Source organism: Giraffa tippelskirchi, chromosome 3 (assembly GCF_054371585.1).
Source record: "Giraffa tippelskirchi isolate mGirTip1 chromosome 3, T2T-mGirTip1v1.2.pri, whole genome shotgun sequence".
In the NCBI taxonomy this organism is placed as follows: Eukaryota; Metazoa; Chordata; class Mammalia; order Artiodactyla; family Giraffidae; genus Giraffa; species Giraffa tippelskirchi.
Window position 1 is genome coordinate 45,402,319 of NC_137277.1, and position 21,473 is coordinate 45,423,791.

The 21,473-nt window shown below is 41.0% G+C and overlaps 1 protein-coding gene across 5 annotated transcripts in view; it reads right to left on the reverse strand.

The window, feature by feature from the left end:
* Positions 1–21,473, reverse strand: part of MYO1D (myosin ID) — a 357,962-nt gene that overhangs the window by 209,843 nt on the left and 126,646 nt on the right. For all 5 annotated transcript variants that reach the window (XM_081579798.1, XM_081579799.1, XM_081579802.1 and 2 more), the window contains 3 exons: positions 18,379–18,449; positions 13,781–13,855; positions 7,618–7,750 (listed from right to left, as the gene is read on the reverse strand). In XM_081579798.1, coding sequence (XP_081435924.1) covers positions 7,618–7,750; positions 13,781–13,855; positions 18,379–18,449 — 279 coding nt within the window. The remainder of the gene's footprint in view (positions 1–7,617; positions 7,751–13,780; positions 13,856–18,378; positions 18,450–21,473) is intronic.

A 21,473-nucleotide genomic window follows, 5' to 3' on the forward strand; every position in this document is an offset into this window, starting at 1 on the left:
CTGAAGTTCCAATACTTTGGCCACTGACGTGAAAAGCCGACTCATTTGAAAAGACCCTGATGCTGGGAAAGATTGAAGGCAGGAAGAGAAGGGGATGACAGAAGACAAGATGGTTGGATGGCATCACTGACTCAATGGATACGTGTTTGAGCAGGCTCTGGGAGATGGTGAAGGACAGGGAGGCCTGGCGTGCTGCAGTCCCTGGGGTCCCAAAGAGTCAGACACGACTGAGCAACTGAACAACAAGATTCATACAATTTTCACACAACAGTAGGATATAAATTCTATTCAAGTTCCCACTGAATTTCCTTTAGTGTTGTTCTAACTCTGTTTTTATTTTTTCAGAAAGATTCTTTGTTATTCATGAAAATAAATTCTCTCAGTATAGAATTTTGATTTATTTTCTCTAAGGCTGTCACTCCTTCAAAGCTAATCTGCTTTTAAGGTATTTTCTTTGTCTTTGATATTCTGGGGTTTCACTAGAGGCTTGGGAGCAGATTTCTTTTAATTTTTCTAACTTGGGATAAACTGGACTTCCTGACTGTCTCTTTCACCATTCTGGAAATTCTTTTTCTTCAAATATTGCTCTGCCCATTCTCTCCTCTCCATGATTAGATGCACATTAGACCTTTTCATTTTATCTTCCATGTCTCTTAATCTGTCTTTTTTAAGTTTCATTTCTTGGTCTAAGTGAAATTCTGGATAATTTCTTTGATTCTGTCTTTCATTTCCCTATTCTCTCTTCAGCTTTATCTTAACCAATGTTAAATCTATCCAATGAGTTTTACATTTTAATTATTTAGCTTTTATTCCTACCAATTGCCTACTCACTTGCTCTCAATTACTAGTTCTCATATTTTTAGGATTTTCATTTCTTGAAACACATAACACATTCTGGTAGTCTTTCTGATAATTCAGTATAAGACATTTTCACGAGTCTGTTGTTTAGTCTCACCTTCCTTGTGTCCTGTCTTGCTTCTTTATATGTGTGGTGATCTTTTATTATGAACTGCTTATTTTCCTTAGAACACCATCTGTGGAAGTTCTAGTTCTTTAAGGTCTGGTATGAAGGTGGTTTCCTCACTTTGCTTTCATCAGATGCCCAGGGGCAATGCCAGACCTGGATGGACCCCTTTAAATTGTTGGCTTGAGCCTTTTCAGGCCACCTAGGTATGAGTTTGGACTGCAAATCTCATAAAAGCTGGCTTATGACTATTAATTCTCAAGGGAGGTTCACTCACCCCACTTGGCTCAGTGCCAAAGACCAAGGCAGGCAGTTTTCCTTTCAGACAGTGAGGGATTATTTCTGGAGCTAGCCCTTAGAAGAGGCAACCCTCTAGAGACCTAGCCTTGTGCAGCTGGTGTATACATACGTGTGAGTATGCATGTGGTTTGTAATCCCCTACTCTGAGCAGGCCCTGGGCTTCCTTCAAGGACCCAGTCTTGGAGACTCATACTCAAAGGCACCACTTCAACAATTGCCCACAGCATGAAAGTAGCATGGTGCTCTCCTCACTTTTCCCTTCACTCAGTTAATTTCTGCCTTCACTCAGCACCTGGCCTACATATCCCCTGCTTTCTTGTTAGTTCATGACTGTATTCAGGAAGTTGGTTTTTTATAATTTACCTAACTTTCTGGTTGTTTTCAGTTGGTTTTATAGGCTGCTTTGTTCACCCCTACTGCCATCAAATGCATTACTCACATGTATTTTAAAAATCTTCATGTTTATGTTCCTAGGTGAAACTCACCTCTAACTTCATTTTTTCATGTTAACTTTGTACTAAGGTAATAGTAATCTCATAAAATAAATCAGGTAGTGGCCTCTCTTCTTCCCATCCTCCAAAACCATGTATGTATGATGGCAATTACTGGCTCCTTGAAGGATTTATAAAACTTATCTATAAAACCATCTGGGACTGAAGTTCTTGGCAGAGTTGGAAGAAGGCAGACTTCTGATTAGTGATTCAGAATCTCTAAGGTTACTGATATATTCAGGTTTTCTATTTCTTCTTGAGTTAATTTTGGTAACATTATTCTAGAAAACTAGTGTTTCCCAGGTGATGCTACTGGTAAAGAATCCTCCTGCCGATGCAGGAGACACAAGAGATTCAGGTTCAATCCCTGAGTTGGGAAGATCCCTTGGAGTTGGAAATGGCACCCCATCCCAGTATTCTTGCCTAGAAAACTCTATGGGCAGAGGAGCCTGGCAGGCTACAGTACATGGGGCTGCAAAGAGTCGGACACAACTGAGCACACACACACACACTATTATTAGGAAACTAATTTTTAAGATTCATTGGCATATAGTTGTTTGTAATAGTCTGAAGCTTTAAAAAATCTCTATAATATAGAAGCTGTAAACTTTTTTCATTCTGAATATTGTTTTCTCTTTTTAAAAGCAATTTTTAAAAGGTCTAATTAATTTTTTGATCTATTACTTTAAGTTTTTGCTATTTAAAAATTATTTTCTCACTTTCTTTAGATTTTCCTTGGATTCCCTTTACTGACTTCTTCAACTGTATCTTATCTCATTTACTTTTGATCTTCCTTTTTTTTCTGTTTGTTTTTAATAAAGTCATAACAAGTGGACCCCCTTAGGAGTATTCTACTGATTCTGATAAATTCTTTGTTATGCAGTTTCACATATTTTATAATTTCCACTGAGATTTCTTCTTCAATCTGTGAGTTATTTAGGAGAACACTTTTTTAAAGTTCCCAAGCATATTAAAAAAAAACTTTTTAAATGCTGGTTTTTATTTTACTTGCTGTGAGGATGGAGAACACATCTGTATATATATTTGTTAAAACAGTTGAGACTTCCTTTGTGATCTAGTTTATGGTCAGTTCTTAAAAATGTTCTATGTATACCTGAAAGGAATATGTATTTCCTATAATCTGGGTACAGAGATCTTTTGATTAGACCAAGTTTAAATTTGGTTTTCAAAGCTTCTACACTCTTGCTAAGGTTTTTGCTTGATCTATCAGTTTTTGGTAGAGTTGGTTTAAAATCTCCCTCTAGAATTGTGAACTTGTCAATTTTGCCTTTTTTGCCTTTTACATTTTTCAGGGTCTTCTTCTTCTTTTTTTTTTTTTATAGAATTTAAGTACCATCATGGCTGTATTGTTAGGTACCTAGTTCAAAATGGCTTTATTGAGTATTTTCTTTTTATTATTACTAGTCTACCTGTATTTAATAGATTTTTCCCTTAGATTTTATGTTCTCTCACATTAATATTGCCTTCACCAGTTTTCTTGGGGGAGGGGGCTTGATATGTCTTTATCTACCTTTTTGTTCTTAATCTTTCTGCAGAGTATTAATTAGATATAATAACTCCTATGAACAACATTGAAGAAAGTAGGGAAAACCACTAGACCATTCAGGTATGACCTAGATCAAATCCCTTATGAGTACACAGTGGAAGTGACAAATAGATTTAAGGGACTAGACCTGATAGACAGAGTGCCTGATGAACTATGGACAGAGGTTCATGACATTGTACAGGAGACAGGGATCAAGAAAATCCCCATGGAAAAGAAATGCAAAAAAGCAAAATGGCTGTCTGAGGAGGCCTTACAGATAGCTGGGAAGAGAAGAGAAGCGAAAAGCAAAGGAGAAAAGGAAAGATATTCCCATCTGAATGCAGAGTTCCAAAGAATAGCAAGGAGAGGTAAGAAAGCCTTCCTCAGCGATCAGTGCAAACAAATAGAGGAAAACAACAGATTGGGAAAAACTAGAGATCTCTTCAAGAAAATTAGAGATACCAAAGGAACATTTCATGCAAAGATAGGCTCGATAAAGGACAGAAATGGTATGGACCTAACAGAAGCAGAAGATATTAAGAAGAGGTGGCAAGAATACACAGAAGAACTGTACAAAAAAGATCTTCATGACCCAGATAATCACGATGGTGTGATCACTCACCTAGAGCCAGACATCCTGGAATGTGAAGTCAAGTGGGCCTTAGAAAGCATCACTACGAACAAAGCTAGTGGAGGTGATGGAATTCCCGTTGAGCTATTTCAAATCCTCAAAGGTGATGCTGTGAAAGTGCTGCACTCAATATGCCAGCAAATTTGGAAAACTCAGCAGTGGCCACAGGACTGGAAGAGGTCAGTCTTCGTTCCAATCCCAAAGAAAGGCAATGCCAAAGAATACTCAAACTACCGCACAATTGCACTCATCTCACATGCTAGTAAAGTAATGCTCAAAATTCTCCAAGCCAGGCTGCAGCAATACGTCAACCGTGAACTTCCAGATGTTCAAGCTGGTATTAGAAAAGGCAGAGGAACCAGAGATCAAATTGCCAGTATCCACTGGATCACTGAAAAAGCAAGAGAGTTCCAGAAAAACATCTATTTCTGCTTTATTGACTATGCCAAAGCCTTTGACTGTGTGGATCACAATAAACTGTGGAAAATTCTGAAAGAGATGGGAATACCAGATCATCTGACCTGTCTCTTGAGAAACCTGTATGCAGGTCAGGAAGCAACAGTTCGAACTGGACATGGAACAACAGACTGATTCCAAATAGGAAAAGGAGTACGTCAAGGCTGTATATTGTCACCCTGCTTATTTAACTTATATGCAGAGTACATCATGAGAAACGTTGGGCTGGAAGAAACACAAGCTGGAATCAAGATTGCCGGGAGAAATATCAATAACCTCAGATATGCGGATGACACCACCCTTATGGCAGAAAGTGAAGAAGAACTAAAGAGCCTCTTGATGAAGGTGAAAGAGGAGAGTGAAAAAGTTGGCTTAAAGCTCAACGTTCAGAAAACTAAGATCATGGCATCTGGTCCCATCACTTCATGGCAAATAGATGGGGAAACAGTGGAAACGGTGTCAGACTTTATTTTTTTGGGCTCCAGAATCACTGCTGATGGTGACTGCAGCCATGAAATTAAAAGACGCTTACTCCTTGGAAGGAAGGTTATGGCCAACCTAGATAGCATATTTAAAAGCAGAGACATTACTTTGCCAACAAAAGTCCGTCTAGTCAAGGCTATGGTTTTTCCAGTGGTCATGTATGGATGTGAGAGTTGGATGGTGAAGAAAGCTGAGCACCAAAGAATTGATGCTTTTGAACTATGGTGTTGGAGAAGACTCTTGAGAGTCCCTTGGACTGCAAGGAGAGCCAATCAATCCATCCTAAAAGAGATCAATCCTGGGTGTTCATTGGAAGGTCTGATGTTGAAGCTGAAACTCCAATACTTTGGCCACCTCACGCGAAGGGTTGACTCATTTCGGGAGGAGAAGGGGACAACAGAGGATGGTATGGTTGGATGGCATCACCGACTCGATGGAGATGGGTTTGGGTGGACTCCGGGAGTTGGTGATGGACAGAGAGGCCTGGCGTGCTGCGATTCATGGGGTAGCAAAGAGTCGGACATGACTGAGCAACTGAACTGAACTGATGAACAACATGGCAAAACCTTGGTGTTATTGCAGGTTCAGTTCCAGACCATGGCAATAACATGAACACTGCAACAGGGTAAGTCACATGAATTTTGTGTTTTACTGGCTTCCTGGACTGATGGGTTGTCTCTATCCTTTTGCTTGTCCCTGCTTCCTCTCTCATTCCCTACCTCTACACACACACAGATTGAGGAGCTGTAGCAGAGACTGCTAGACTAGCTGCCTACCTCACATACAGTACTTTTTTCCTACTTTGAACCAGAATACTTACTTCTAGCTGGGAGCAATGCTAGCCAGAATGAAAGGCACTTCCTAGCTTCTCTGGCAACTAAGTATACCAAATGAGATGGAGCTAAAGGACTATATAAGGCTTCCAGGAAGTCTCTTTAAAAAGGAAGAAGCTCCATCTGCCATCTTGGACCAGGAGGATGGATGCCAAGCATTAAAATAGTCGAGTAGAAAGACAGAAGGAACCTGGGTCTCTAACAACCCTAGAGCTGGTATGCCACTGCTGGGATACCTTCTTCTGTACTTCATCTACATAGAGAGAAATAAATGTCTCTCCTGTTTAATCCACTAATTTGGGGGTGGGGTGGGGTTCATTTGTTTAGCAGCTGAATGCAATTCTCCATACAGAAATGATAAATCGTCCTAGAATTTTTATTTAAAAAACGGTACATTGGGACTTCCCTGGTGGTCCAGTGCTTAGAAGTCTGGCATCCAATACAGGGGACATGGGCTTGATATGGTGTTGAGGAACTCAGATCCCACATGTTACAGGGCAACAAAGCCTATGCACTGTGACTACTGAGCCTGCACTCTAGAGCCCGTGAGCCGCAACCACTGAAGCCCATGTGCCTAGAGCCTGTGGCTCCATAACAAGGGAAGCCCCTCTGTGCTGCAACTAGAGAAAGCCTGCATGCCACAATGAAGAGCATCTGCGTGCTGCAATAAAGACCCAGCACAGCACAAATAAATTTTAAAAAATGAACATTTAACTACCAAATATAGAAAATAAAAATGATTCTTTTCTAGTTAATTAACTTGAACATATTTTATAAACAGTATATTTACAATGAATGTGTTTCATAAAATACATTCTATAAAATTCTGTGTGCAACTCTCTTTCTTATGTCCCATGCCTTTCTTCTAGGTTCACTTTCCTTGCTGGATGAGGCAGGTTGGAGCTGACTTGCAGAGAAAAGCTGAGGGACAAGAGGAGGGGTCTTAAGGGCACTCAAGTCTACAGCTCTGGTATCCTTAACCCTCTCTGCCTTTCTGGAGGTTTGATTATACAAGCCAACACACCGTTCTTATTTGTTGTCACCTGAGACCAAAGAATCCTGATGAAAAGAACAGAAAGCTACTGAAGATATGTATTCTTATGGCATTTGCCTAATTTACCCACAGTGAAGTAACCAAAAATAATATAGATTTAAATTTTCAGAGAGGAAGTTGATTAAAAGAAAAAGATAAAAATGAAGAAGACACACTGGAAAAACACCAGGAGAGAAAGATAAAAATGAAGGAACTAAAAATAATGAGCCCCAGAATGCTGCCTAATTTATCAGACTTGTCAACAGCGGCAGTTAAGAGTAGAAATCTGTTCTTCAAGGGGAAAAAAATCTCAGACTAAAGTTATCAAACAGTATGAGACCTCAAAGGAACAATAAAAAGCAGAAATAACTGCCCATAGTACATCTTTTTATTTCAGCTATTTAAAACAGCCTAAGGACAACACTTAAATACTAAACTTCCTCTTAAAACTCTGTCATTTGTATTCAGATACAATATAACGATGGTACATGACAATTTAACTGAAGATTTTTTTTTAAAGCCAGGCCTTGTCTTCAGCACAGGGCTAAAATTTCTTTTATCAGGCACATACTATACCTGTAGTATACGGTTTTTTATTTTTTTAAGATCGCATGAAGACTTTCCTGTTGATGACAACAATATAAAAGGCCTAAATTCAAGATCATTCATCTGGGATGCAAACAACTGTTTCACCAAGCCATGTTAAAAAACAAACAAAACAGTATTAAGAATTATTATAACATTCATTTAAAATACATGTTCTTCAATTTGATTTACTATGATTACCCAAAAAGCCAATACTATACATACCTTTCTCATTAACATATATCAAGAGGGAATCCATGAAATAAAATGGGTATTTTAAAATGAAAGTAATTACCTTTGATGCAAGGTTGTCTACCAAAGCAATCATAGAATTCTTAAACAAGGTGGCAGCAGTCAGTGGTCTCTTGGTCACCTCTGTAATGCTCAGTTTGCCTTCAGGCCACATATTCTTCAGCACAGGATTTGAACTGAGAAGCACAGAAAGAGTGGCTTGAATGTTACATTCAAATAAGTGGATTAAGAATTGCTAAGCATTCCTGCTGAACTGTATCCTGGGAGCCACAATTGCACTGCAGACGCAACTCACTAGGCCTGATTGAAAAAATGATTCCACCTAGAAAATCAGGCTCAGAGTATAATGGCAGATACCACACCACAAAATGAGAAGATGTGTCTAAACCAGGCCACCTTCGAAAAATTCTTTAAATTTCTTTAAGTGATTGTGATGTTATTATTACGTAGGATATTCTAATGGTTTACATAGCTCTTATACCTAAAATCAAATGGTTTTCGCGATTGTTACAAGAATGAGAACAAATCAGAAGCAGGAAAATGATCCTCAAGGTTATGTCAGAAATCATGAAAGAGAAAGCATTTTTTTAAAAAGTGGAGTATAACTGTTTTACAATAATGTGTTAGTTTCTGCTGTACAACAAAGTGAATCAGCTATATGTATACAGATATCCCCTCCCTCTTAAACTTCCCTTCCACCCCAGCCCTATCCCATCCCTTTTGGTCATCACAGAGCACAAAGCTGAGCTCCCTGTGTTATACAGCAGTTTCCCACTAGCCAGCTATTTTATAAACATGGTAGTGTATATATCAGAGAAGGCAATGGCACCCCACTCCAGTACTCTTGCCTGGAAAATCCCATGGATGGAGGAGCCTGGTAGGCTGCAGTCCGTGGGGTCGCTAAGAGTCGGACACGACCGAGCGACTTCACTTTCACTTTTCACTTTCATGCATTGGAGGAGGAAATGGCAACCCACTCCAGTGTTCTTGCCTGGAGAATCCCAGGGACGGCGGAGCCTGCTGGGCTGCCATCTATGGGGTCGCACAGAGTCGGACACGACTGAGGTGACTTAGCAGCAGCAGTGTATATATGTCAATGCTACTCTGACAATTCATTACACCTTCTCCTTCCCCTGATGGGTCCACAAGTCTGTTCTCTATGTCTACGTCTCAAGAAAGCATCTTTTAACTGACACAAATATGCATATAGTATAGGTTACAAAAAGCCAGGTCTCTCAAAAAATACAGGTAGGAACAGAAAATAACCACTTTTACATTGTCTTCTAGTAAATCCCTTTCCTGCAGCTGAATTATGATCACATTTATAGGTAGTGCTAGCAGTTCCAGTATTTTACTGATGTGACACTAAGATGGTAGTGGATGGTAAGATTGGATGGCAATCCAATTCTTAAACTTCAGGCCAATTTTCAGGCTAAAAGGGATATATATTCCTTATTTGGCTCTGTGGAGATGTTTCTATAAACATGTATGGTGGTCTCGGCTCTGATTTTCGTCCTGTTTCATTTGGGTGCTTTTGATTTTTTTTTACATAATTTTTTACTGGAGTATAGTTGACTTACAATGTTATGTTGGGATTGACATACACACACTACTATCTATAAGATAGATAACTAATAAGGACCTACTGTGTATAGCACAGGAAACTCTATTCAGTGCTCTGTAATGATCTACAAGGGAAAAAAAATCTAAAAAAGAGCAGATATATGTATATATATAACTGATTCACTTTGCTGTATACCTGAAACTAACAGAACACTCAGTGCTTTTGATTTTAAAGTAATTGGAATTCAAAATGTTGCTTGTTTTCCGAAAACTTCTCTCATCAGATTTTTTTCTTTCTTAATTGGGGGTTGAGAATAGAAAAAAACTTAACATGGATCTTTTCTGCTAATTGTGTTTACTGCTGTCATCATTTTGCCCACTTTTCTTTCCCTGGTATAAAATTGAGAAAATTGAGTTGGTTCCCCAAACAGCTAGTAACTTTCTGTACATAGAGACTCTAAATAATAGTAGCAAACTGCCAGAATGGACAAGAGCAAAGAAGATAAACAGTGAGGTGAAGACTGACTAGTCTGTGAATGAAGGCAGAGAAATACTGCTGACCCTCACTGTTGCCAGCAAGCTGTGCCAACTGCCATCAAATGTGGCTATAAAATAATGCATGATCTGTGGTTCATGGACACAGTTTTACTATGTTCTAGTCCTATTCCATAATTTTCCAAAGATAACATGTCAATAAAAAAGACCACATAAACGTATATTGCTTTTCCTTAACTTTACCACTCCAATCTTTGCAGAGAGAGAACTTGAGGCAATGGTTCTCAGTTTTCAGTGACCATGGTGCCTGAATGCCTAACACCAAAGGAATATTAATAGAATTTCCAGAAAGTAGAGTGTATGCACTTTGAAAATCCTGATGCATGTCAAAGACACAAAGTCACTGTCTTTGGGTCTATGCGGTTTCTATCCCCAGTTCCACCCTGTTCACTTTTGGCCTTGTTTAGACACCACCTTATGAATGAAGGGAGGGGTGAATGTTGGAAATGAAGGACATAGATGTTTATTATTATTATTTATTCATTTGGCTGTGCCGGCTCTTTAGTTGCAGCATGTGGGATCTAGTTCTCTGACCAGGGAACACACTGGGCCTCATGCATTGGGAGCAGGGATTCTTAGCCACTAGACCACCAGGGAAGTCCCTATTATTATTACCATATCATCAAACAGAAGAACTGATGTGTAATGAATCAAAACAGACAAGTTCAATTGTTTTCAAAGAGAAAGAACTTCCAGGCTGGTAAGTCAACATAGTTTTCAAATATTTAAAAGAGCTTTTTCCTTAAAGGGGAAGCTTATTTATCCAGAAACTCAGTATGTGTAACAGAGAAGGCAGAACTTAGCTGGCTAATGAGAGGGTGGTGAAGAGTGGCCTGTGCACCCGGCATGCCACCTGCTTGCTTCCTGTCTCCTTCCCTTTACACACACAAGTGCAAGCATACATGCATGTATACTCTCCAGAACTAGAGATCCAAGGATTACTCTTTAAATAGATATAAAGAAAGGATTCAAATTTACAGAGGTCATTTAGCCATGGAAGTATCAGAAAGTATCCAGAAGCAAAGGCAGCCAATTTAAATACTAAGAGGATAGTTTTAATCAAAATGATTTCAAGACTTTCCATCCCACTAGCAAGACCTTTCCTACTATGGCAATATATACAATAAGTTGCAACTTTTTATGTTTTTATACCTTTGGCAAGACCATCCCTGCTGTGAAATGTCTTTAATTACTAGACTTATCTAAGTTCCTTTGTTCTGATTCCAGGCTTACCAAGCAACTAAGCATCCTTTGGATGATACTTTTCACTGTCAATTAATAAACTAGCGTTCTATTTAATTTCCCAGACAGGTTTCCAATAGGGAAGAAGAGCCTGGTAAACCAATGCAAGTGTTTCATACCATGAGACCATTACGACTGTCTGACTGTCTGCTGGAAATAAGTCCACTCGCTGCTCTGTCCCTGTGTTAGTCCTGTGAGCTGGGGTTACCAGAATCCACCACCTTCAGAAGGGGGAGCTGTTCTCAGTGAGCTGAACCCCTGGGCTTCCCAGGTGGCGCTAGTGGCAACCAACCTGCCTGCCATGCAGGAGAGAGTTCAGTGCCTGGGTCCTGATGATCCTTTGGAGAAGGGCACAAAAACCCACCCCAGTATTCTTGCCTGGAAAATCCCATGGACAGAGGAGCCTGGTGGGCTGCAACCCAGAGGGTTGCAAAGAGTCAGACACGACTCAAGTGACTTAGCACTCACACACACAAGGAATGCCACCCTGTGCAGCCTCCTGGTACACAGCCTGACTGCCTCCCCTGGGCAACATGCCCTGACTTTGCCACTGGACGACTGAGGCCGTTTTTCCAATTAGACTTTTTGACATTTTTTATACAGAGCAATGCTAGACTCTTTGGTTTCTCCCTCAAAATGAGTGCATCTTACCTGATAAACCAATCACTGAAACTCCTTTCTGAAAGTCTCTCCTCCCCAAGTTGGTTCTTACATGGGTTCCCTCTCAGACCCCCACGTCTCTGTGACTTTCTAGTGTTGATGGCTCTATCTCTGCTTCTGGAGGCTTCATCCACACAGATGAACCATTTTATAGCAAAACCTCTTGGAAAAAATGGTTGAAACCCACCGTCTCCTCATTCTCATTTTCTGTATACTCTTGACCCACTTCCATCAGACATGTCTTCATGACACTGCTGAAGTCAGTGTTGTCAGGGTTCCACTGACCTTCATGTTGGCAAATCCAGTGGTGAATCTTGCCCTCACTTTACTCTGCTCTTGACAGTGCTTGACACAGTCTATCATTTTTACTTGGCCTGGCCACCCTGACCCCGGATTCCTGGCTTCCTTCCTAACTCACAGGCATGCTCTCAGCTTCCTTTGCTAGTTCCTCCTTCCCTGCTTGACTCAAAATAGTGGAGAGTCTCAGGCACTCATCCTTCAATCTCTTCTTTTATTTTTTGTCTATACTCACCCTAGATAATCTCAACCAGGACAATGGTTTTAAGTCCTATCAACAGACTGATGACCATGAATTTATTTCTCTGTTCCCGCCTTTACTCTGAGTTTCAGATGCATGCAAACAATTGCCCATTTGGATGGATGTCCAGGACACACCTCCCACAAAACATATTCGAAGCGGAACTCTTTATTTAATCCCCAAAATAAGCACCTCCTCTGTCTATCCCACAACCAAGCATCCCGTCCCCATCATCTTTGACTTCTGCTTTTTTTCCCATCACACTTTCTATCCATCAGTAAATCCTGTTGGTTCTACTTTCAAAATATCACCCACTTAGACCATTTTCCATTTCTGTCACCACCATCCACGTCTCAGCCTGGATCACTAAAGCAGCCTCCTACCTGGTCTCCCCATGTTTACTCCTGCCCTTCACAATCTGGGTTTTACACAGCGGTTCCAGTGATTTCTTTAGAACAGACATCATATCATCCATTCCAACGGCTTCCCATTGTACCTGGCTCATGGACTCTTCATGTGCTGGGCCTGGGGACCTCTTTGCAGTCATTCCTGATCGTTCTCCCCTCCCCTCACTGATTTTAGCCACACTGACCTTCCTGCTGTCAACACACCCATGCTCGTTTCCACCTTAGCATCGTAGTGAACTAGTCTTTCTCTGTTTTAATGCTGTCCCCCATGCTCGTGGTTTGCACCCGCACTTCACTCGGGGCTCAGTTCAAATGACCCTTCTTTTAAGGAGCCTTTTCCTGCCACACTACTTGTAACACCTCCATGGTCCTTCATGGTCTAGACCCTCAATCTCTCACCTAACTTTGTTTTTCTTCATAGCACTTGACACTAGCTGAAAGTTCTGTCTTTTATCATTAACTGTCATCTCCATGAGAATAAAAGACCTCAGGAGGGCAGGGACTTTGTCCAAGTTTTTTCAACAGCTGAACCCCAAGAGCACAGGGGAATGTGTGGCTCAGAGGTTCTCCATACATCTTTGATGGCCTACTGGCCAATGGGCTGCGCTGACTTAATACATGAGCAATGACACTTTAACCAAAAGAAGCAGTTGGCTAGGAAGCTTCTCTTCTTCATGAGCCTTCTTTCCAGAGTATCTGTACCGGAGGTGAACTTGCTATCCTTTGCTTGGTTTTATTTCTCCATGACTTTTTCACGTTTTCTTGGGTTGTGAGAAGATTCTATCCACTCTGCATTGATCACCACTGACATGAGAGCCACTCTGTTATCAGGGTGGTCCCCTGACTGGAGGCAAAGACACCGCAGTGGGAATCAGAGTGTGTAAAGCTTTCGGCTGGCCCAGAGCTTACCCGACACCCTCCCATCGCCACTGACCTGGCCTGGGGACTGCTGAGCACACTGGCAGGGACAAGAAGCATGGCAACAGTAAAGAGAGAAACCGAGGAAACCCAAGGGAAATCAAGGAACACTGTATTAGTAACAGGGTCCCTGCCCTAAGTTCACAGATTTTACCATCATAAAGTAACAGATGATTTCACTCACTAAGTACAATCAAACAGAAGTATACAAATTGCCAGAAAACTCTTAAAACTGTCACATGGAAATAATCATGTGCATACATATTATGTAATATATGTCAGCAACCTTAATATAAAGACAATTAATAAAATTTCAATCCTACCTGTTATACATGAGGCGCTTGAAATCTTGAAATAAAGTGTCTTTGTTTTTGTCAATAAAACCAATGACAGAATACCTAGTTGAGAAAAAAGAAACACGGAAAACACATTATTCACCAAGCGAGAGCCATTTTTAAGCTTTTCTAGACGTCTACGAGCCTTTCTACTGTTAAATAATGCCATCAATCACGTATAAAGCTTGTCCACCCAGTTCTGAGTTAAAGAACATCAAATTTACCTACTCTGTAGACAGGGTGATGCCCTCAAAAGGAGGACAAACATCAGTGCCATCACTACGACTAAGATCATCACTCCATTGGTTTGTGGCTTACCTCAAGACGCTGACTTTTAAAAAGATAGCTGTGTGTGCCATCCCACATTCCTAAGATAAAAGCAAAACGGCAACGTACAGGATCTAAGAGTCTCATCCGTGGGGAGGTGAGATGACTTGCCTAAGGCTTGCTGTGTTCAGGGTGGGAGAAAAGATCCAAGAAGAACTGCAAAGGATGGTAAGATTGGGATAAGCAGAAGAGAAAGAGGAAGGCAGATTAGACAGGGCAACATTAAATGAAGGCGTGGCAGCAGGCACATGCGCAGAGTTGTTGGCAGGAAATGAAAAGGTCAGTATTCGTGGTGTGGAGGGTGGGATGTGAGCAAGGTCTCAAAGCTCAACTTACAGCTGGCGGCCGAGGGTGGGACAGGGCTGCCCTGTTGCAGTCACTGCCATGGATCCAGAGGGAGTAAATTGTGGGGAGGGGATAACAGTACGGGGTGATTCTGTGTGATCAAGACAGGCTAAGAGGTTAGGGAAATAGTAACTCTAGGGGTGGCTGCTCCCTATAGCTCTCCTATCTTGCCTGACTATATTTTCTTCCTGGACAATCACATCACTGTGGACGAGCGGCCTTTTCGACACCAGGGACTGGTTTTGTGGAAGACAAGTTTTTCCATGGACTGGGGCGGGGCTAGGGGGTGGTTTCGGGATGATTCAACTGAATTACATTCATTGTGCACTCTATTTCTATTATTATTACATCAGCTCCACTTCAGATCATCAGGCATTAGATCCCAGAGGCTGGGGACCCTTGCTGTAGACAATTTTCAGATCTCTAACTCTGACACCTCACCAGTCTTACATTGTTCCAGCCTCTCATGTCTCATTATGCAAGAAAGTTCTGTGCTGCGCAAGGGCACAGTTTTAGGCCACCAGGTCCAAAATCATTTTCCTGCCTCCTCCAACCTTGGTCTTCTTCCTAATACCTTTAAGTCACTTTTGACTGAACCCTTAAAGTCACCTGACTCTTAATATATTATCAGACCCATACAATTCAAAGTCCTTATTCTGACCTTTTAGATTCATTGTGATTTGATCTCAATCCAATTTTCTAGGCGTTTCTACTTCTCTATGCCACCAAAAGGATACACTCCAGTCAAATGGGCTGAGGTGTTATTTCCTGAATCTTTTTAGCATCCTTCCCACTTTTTCCTAGAAAAATAATTCCTAGCACCTAATGATCAGCATCTGCCCATCTGGGTTTATCACACACAGTTAAAAGTATTTGCTTATCCTGAAAACACATGTTATTACTCATATGGAAATTATTTTCAACCATTTTTTGTTGTATCAATATATATATACAAATGTGTATGTATATGTGTGTATATAAACATCTGCATCTACATATATATGGGGCTTCCCTGCTCAGCTGGTAAAGAATCCGCCTTCTATGCAGGAGACCCCAGTTTGATTCCTGGGTCAGGAAGATCCTGTGGAGAAGGGATAGGCTACCCACTATAGTATTCTTGGGCTTCCCTGGTGGCTCAGATGGAAAAGAATCCGCCGGCAACACGGGAAACCTGGGTTTGATCCCTGGGTTGGGAAGATCCCCTGCAAGAGGGCATGGCAACCCACTCCAGTTTTCTTGCCTGAAGAATTCCCATGGACAGAGAAACCTGGTGGGCTACAGTCCATGGGGTTGCAAAGAGTTGGACACGACTAAACACACACACACACACACACACACACACACACACACACAAACCCACACATGTACGTACGCATCTTACATGGAAAGCTCTTTATGGGCAGGGCCCATACTTTATAAAGTATTGGGCACACAGAAGACACCCAGTAAAAATCTAGAAAAGGGTTGAAAGGCCTAAGGAGAGAGAGAAGGGGAATCAGAGGCATCAAATATTCCCCTATGGGGCTGGCTAGCTCTCTGGACTGGGAGTCTGGACACCTAGGTATTGTCTCAGCTATTCGGTAAACTTGCTGTCTGATGCTGGGAAAGAATGCTACACGCTCTGCTTAAATGTCTCCATCTGTGAAACAGTGGCTGCCCAGCGTGGCCTCTAAGTCCAGCTCTGCAGTTATGCTGATCCGAGCTGTAAGACCACCCAGTGAGTGTGGCTCGAGTGATTAGAGGCGGGTATCTGTGTATCACTGGATCTTCCCTCTTCAGGATTCTGGAATCTGGAAACAGCACCAGAAAAAGTGGAAAATGGTGGCATCCCGGTGCGAACGGCTAGTTTGACAGATGGGGGTGATACTTTTGAGCCATATTATTTTACGATTCTAGAGTTTTTTTTTTTTTTTTTTTTTTTTTTTTGATTCTAGAGTTTTAATTTAAATCAGGAACAGCTATTGAAGTTTCTTCAAACGCCTCTCTGGCACTTACAGAGATGATCATTTCCATTTTTTGTTGTTTAATCTCTGCCTGTAATGGGTTATGTGAATAGAATTCCCAGCATCAAAAATAAGGAGAAAGGATAAGAGGGGACTTTAAACAAAAACCAGATAATAAGCAGTGTGGGTGGACAAAGCATGCTAAGTGCAGCAGACTGAAAAGTGCCTCCCTTGAAAGACGTGCTGTGCTGTGCTTAGCCGATCAGTCGTGTCCAACTCTTTGTGACCCTATGGACTGTAGCCTGCCAGGGTCCTCTGTCCATGGGTATTCTCCAGGCAAGAATTCTGGAGTGGGCTGCCATGCCCTCTTCCAGGGGAATCTTCCCAACCCAGGGATCGAACCCAGGTCTCCTGCATTGCAGACAGATTCTTTACCGTATGAGACATCAGAGAAGCCTTATCCAATTCCCTGGAAACTGTGAATATTACCTTGTATGGTAAAAGATGTGATTACATTGAGGATCCTGGGAGAAGAAACTCATCTCGTGTTATTCAGGCAGGCCTAAAATGCATTCACAAGTGTAGTTTTAAAATAGAAACAGAGGGAGATTTAATACAGATAACCCAAAGAAGAGGTGGCAATGTGACCATGGAGGCAGAGACTGGAGTGATACAGCCACAAGCCAAGGAAAGCAGGCAGCCACCAGATGCTGAAGAAAGCAAGAAACAATCTTCCTCTAAAGCATCCAGAGGGTGGCCCTGCCAGCACCTAGATTTTCAACTTGTGGCCTCCAGAATGGCGTATCCCTGATGGCTCAGGTGGTAAAGAATCTGCAATGCAGGAGACCTGGGTTCAATCCCTGGGTCAGGAAGAACCATGAAAGAATACATTTCTGTTGTTTTAAGCCACCAATTTGCGATCATTTGTTACAGAAACCCTAGGAAGCTAAAAGACTAAGGAAGTTACATGTTTTTAGTTTTATTTTCTTACCAATTTCTACTTTTATCATACTGGAGACAGAAAATGTAGCTTGTGAGAATTTTACTTTTTTGAATAATATGTGAAAAATCATATGGGAAAACTGATTTTTGCTCATATAGTTACCCAACTACCGGTAGTTCTTCATGTATAGTGATGACTCTTACTTCTGGGCCTGTATGCCTGCTGTCTCTCTGCGTGGAATGCCCTCTCATCTTCTCTTCCTAATTCTGTCTTCCGACTAAGCCTCTTTTACTTTCTAGACTCATCTGGAACATCACTTCCTTCAAGGCTTGACTACACTCCTCACTCTGGGTTAATTATTCCTCCTCCATGTTCCCACAAGGCTTCCCTGGTGGCCTGGTGGTAAAGAACCCACCCGCCAACGCAGGAGATGTGGGTTCAATCCCTGGGTCAGGAAGATCTCCTGGAGAAGGAAATGACAACCCACTCTAGTATTCTTGCCTGGGAAATCCCATGAACAGAGGAGGCTGGCAGGTTACAGTCCATCGGGTGGCAAAGAACTGGACATGACTTAGCAACTAAACAGCAAACAACAGTGTTCCCATAATGTCTTGTGTGTCTCCAGTTTAACCCTTTCCATTCTTCATTATAATGATCTATCATGTATCTGCCTGTATCCTCCACTAAGCTGTTAGCTTCTTCAGGGCATAGTCCATGTTACTCATCTTTCTATCCCAAATCCTAACATACTTCTATGGTTTATTTAACCATCAGTTGATGTTGACCGAATGTCAACTATGCCAGAAACTGTGTATGGCCACACATGATGTGTCTTTAACAAATGCTTGAAAAGCAAGGAATGAAGAAGCTATGCCAATGTTTTAAGTGAAGAAATTAAAGTATATTGGCATCAGAAATGGCTGGAAAATGCAAACGGAGAGGAAAACAACTTCTAGTTTCTTGATTGTATCTTCTGCAGTGAGGCTGCATGCAAACCATCACATCGGGCACCAGAGTGAGATACTCACACCACGTCCCCTGCATAATGTCGAATTCGAAAATCTCGATCAAACTCCAGGATTTTGTCCGAGGCGCAGAGCTAAGAAATCAAGAAGGAAGGAGATGATCTTGAAAACAGACATTTTCACTTTCCTACAAATATATTCCAACTTCATAGGAGAGGATAGTCATGTCAGAAATCATGATATCATTATAAACAAAGTCCCAGTGTGTGGGGCTCTATTTAATTTGGCAAATGTGGTCAAGATTGAGGCCTTTTCCCCCCGAAGTGCACAGAGCAGACCGCATTTCCTGGCCACCTTGGTAACTGGGAATGGCTGGGTAACCAAGCTCTGGACAACGGAGGGTGAGTGCGAGGGGATAAGGCTCTTCAAGGTCAGAAGAAGTGGGTGATTCTCCTCTGTACTTTCTTCTCACCTCCCACTAGTTGGATGCAGAGAAGGACAGTCCTGAGGGGATGGAAGAGTCTGAAGATGGGAGAAGTCTGGGACCCTGGGAGAGAAATAGACTTCTGCTGTCTATGACACTTAAATCTTGGCTATTATCTTAACACAGCCCAGCCAACCTTGACTGATAGAACCTCTCTCCCCTCCATGTCCCACTTAAAGAAGACCATTTTGAGGATTTGCCTCTTCTACGCATGGATATCTCATTCAATACTCACAACTGATATTTAAACTAAGGATTATGGATTCTCTTTTACATGCATGAAAACTAAGGCTCAAACAGGTTAGGTAACTGGCCCAAGGTCCTGTAGCTGATAAGCCGTAGCTCTGGGAAGAATTCTTGGGATCAAATGCAATGTCTGTACTCTGTTATGTATACATCAGCCTGGCTCACCCGTCTTCTGCTAAGCTGGGACTCCAGGTCCACCACTTCACAGAAGATCAACCTTCTGCAGCTGTTTCTCACTGAAGAGGACCTCTCTGAGAAGGTAGTTTTTATATAGCCCTGGATCTCTATAATTTTCTGCAATTTCCTTATTACAGAAGCACTAGATTCTTTGACCTCCCTGTAAAGGATCACTTGATATCCTTTAGGTTCAAAAGCGGATGTTTAAGAATCCATAACTATTGGGACTTCCCTGGTGGTCCAGTGGTTAAGACTTCACTTTCCAATGCAGGAGATGTGGGTTTGATCTCTGGTTGGGGAGCTAAGTTTCCACAGTGCCTCACAGCCAAAAAAACAAAACATAAAACAGAAGCAATATAAAGACTTTAAAAATGGTCAACATTAAAATAAAAATTAAAAAAGAAAAAGAATCCATAAGCATTGAGTATGGTTACGTACAAACATCACTTGGCTTGTCATGTTAGATAACAAACAACCCCAACCAGGACGGTGGGTTCTCTGTGGATGTAGACTGTTAAGGAAATAATTAGTCTATTAATTCAACAAATTAATAATTACAGGAAGTTAGAGTCAGACTTCTGAGGTTGCAGTCTTGTCTCTTACCATCTATATGCTCTCTTTTCTTCAGTAATCACTTATTGCAAAGTTGTTCTAGAGGTTAAACCAACTATGGAGAACAAAGCATCTAACATTCAGAGGGGTCTCTGAAATATTTAATCCCTCTCTCCTTCCCTCTCTCTCATCAACCACTTTTACAAAACCCTTCTACCTATGAAACTCCCAAAGGAAAAGGACTCAAGAGACATCTATACTAATTGAATATTCTTACATTTAGATACTGCAAGGTCTCAACTGATCTAAACATAGAACTTTTTAGATTTTTCTTTACTTTTTTAAAAAAATAATAAAACCTATTTATCATTCAACTTTACATGTTAACAATACTTTTAACAGTAATTTTATATAGTTTATTGGATCATCTGTCTGCCTCTGCATGATAACTTTAATGCATGACAAACAATTTAGCCCCTAAATAAACACAAGCCAGAAACCTCTTCTTTAACCTGCCATGAAAAGTAGTTAATCATTAGTAACTAATAACGAATGAAAATACCGGCTGTGACATACAGGATAATAGCACTTATTTAACAGAAAGGTTCATAGTGACGAAAATATCCTGACAGCTTGGTTATTTCATTTTTTTCCTTCATTAGGCAAAAATCTCAGAAAAGAACACACAAAAAATTTCCATCTGAAGATTTGTCTGAGAGATACTGCTGCTGAGGGAGAAAGGAGCCCCCTGGTCTGAGAGTTGGGAAAACCTGGGCTCCCACATTAAAAAAAGCAAAGAAAATTTCCATCTTCACAGATAAATTACTTCACAAGTCAGTAGTTACTGCTTAAAAGTACTGCATGAACAGCTTCTACTTTAAATATTTGGTTGATACATTTAGGTACATTTATGGCCAAGGTGAAACATAACAAAATGAAGCGATTTCTCGTGTGAGAATCATAGTTGTTTATCTAATCATATGGAGAGTTGCCTGTTTTAGTTCAGAATCCAATGTTTCCTAAGATTTATTTGGTATGATCGTGACGAATCCAATTCAATTTGATAAACAAGGATTGTCTACCATCTGGTAGACATAATACAAGGTGAATCTCCAAAATCTGAATTACGATTATAAAGGACATTTTTACCCAACCCCTCAGAGATAGGACATTTGCCCCTGTCATTGTGCCATCTTTAAAAGCATCACTCTAAATTATTCATGTGGCTTCTAACTTTGCTTACTGCTCTGTCCCTAGCCGTCAAGATTGTACCTGGAAAACGAGAGGCATTTATTCAGTATTTGTGTTATAAACAAGAAATGACTGGAGGAATAACTCTAGCTGGAATCCTAATGTCAAAGACCAGACTATGGGGACTTTCCAAGTGGTCCAGAGGTTAAGACTGTGCTTCCAAAGCAGGGGGTGCAAGTTCAAAACCTGGCCAGGAAACTAGATTCCACATGCCATGCAGTGCGGCCAGAAGTAAAAATTAAAACAAAGATAAGATCATAGTATCTGAAAGCCAACTTAGAGCAGGCTACAAGTTAGTCTTCAATAATAGACTAAGGAGAATGTTTTAGAAATAAACTGGTCTAAAATAAATATCAGCCAGTAATTTATTTCTTGATGATTTGTGCTTTCTCTAGTTAGCTGTGGAATCTTACTGTTCTGATTATATAAGGTCAAAAGGGACAAAGTT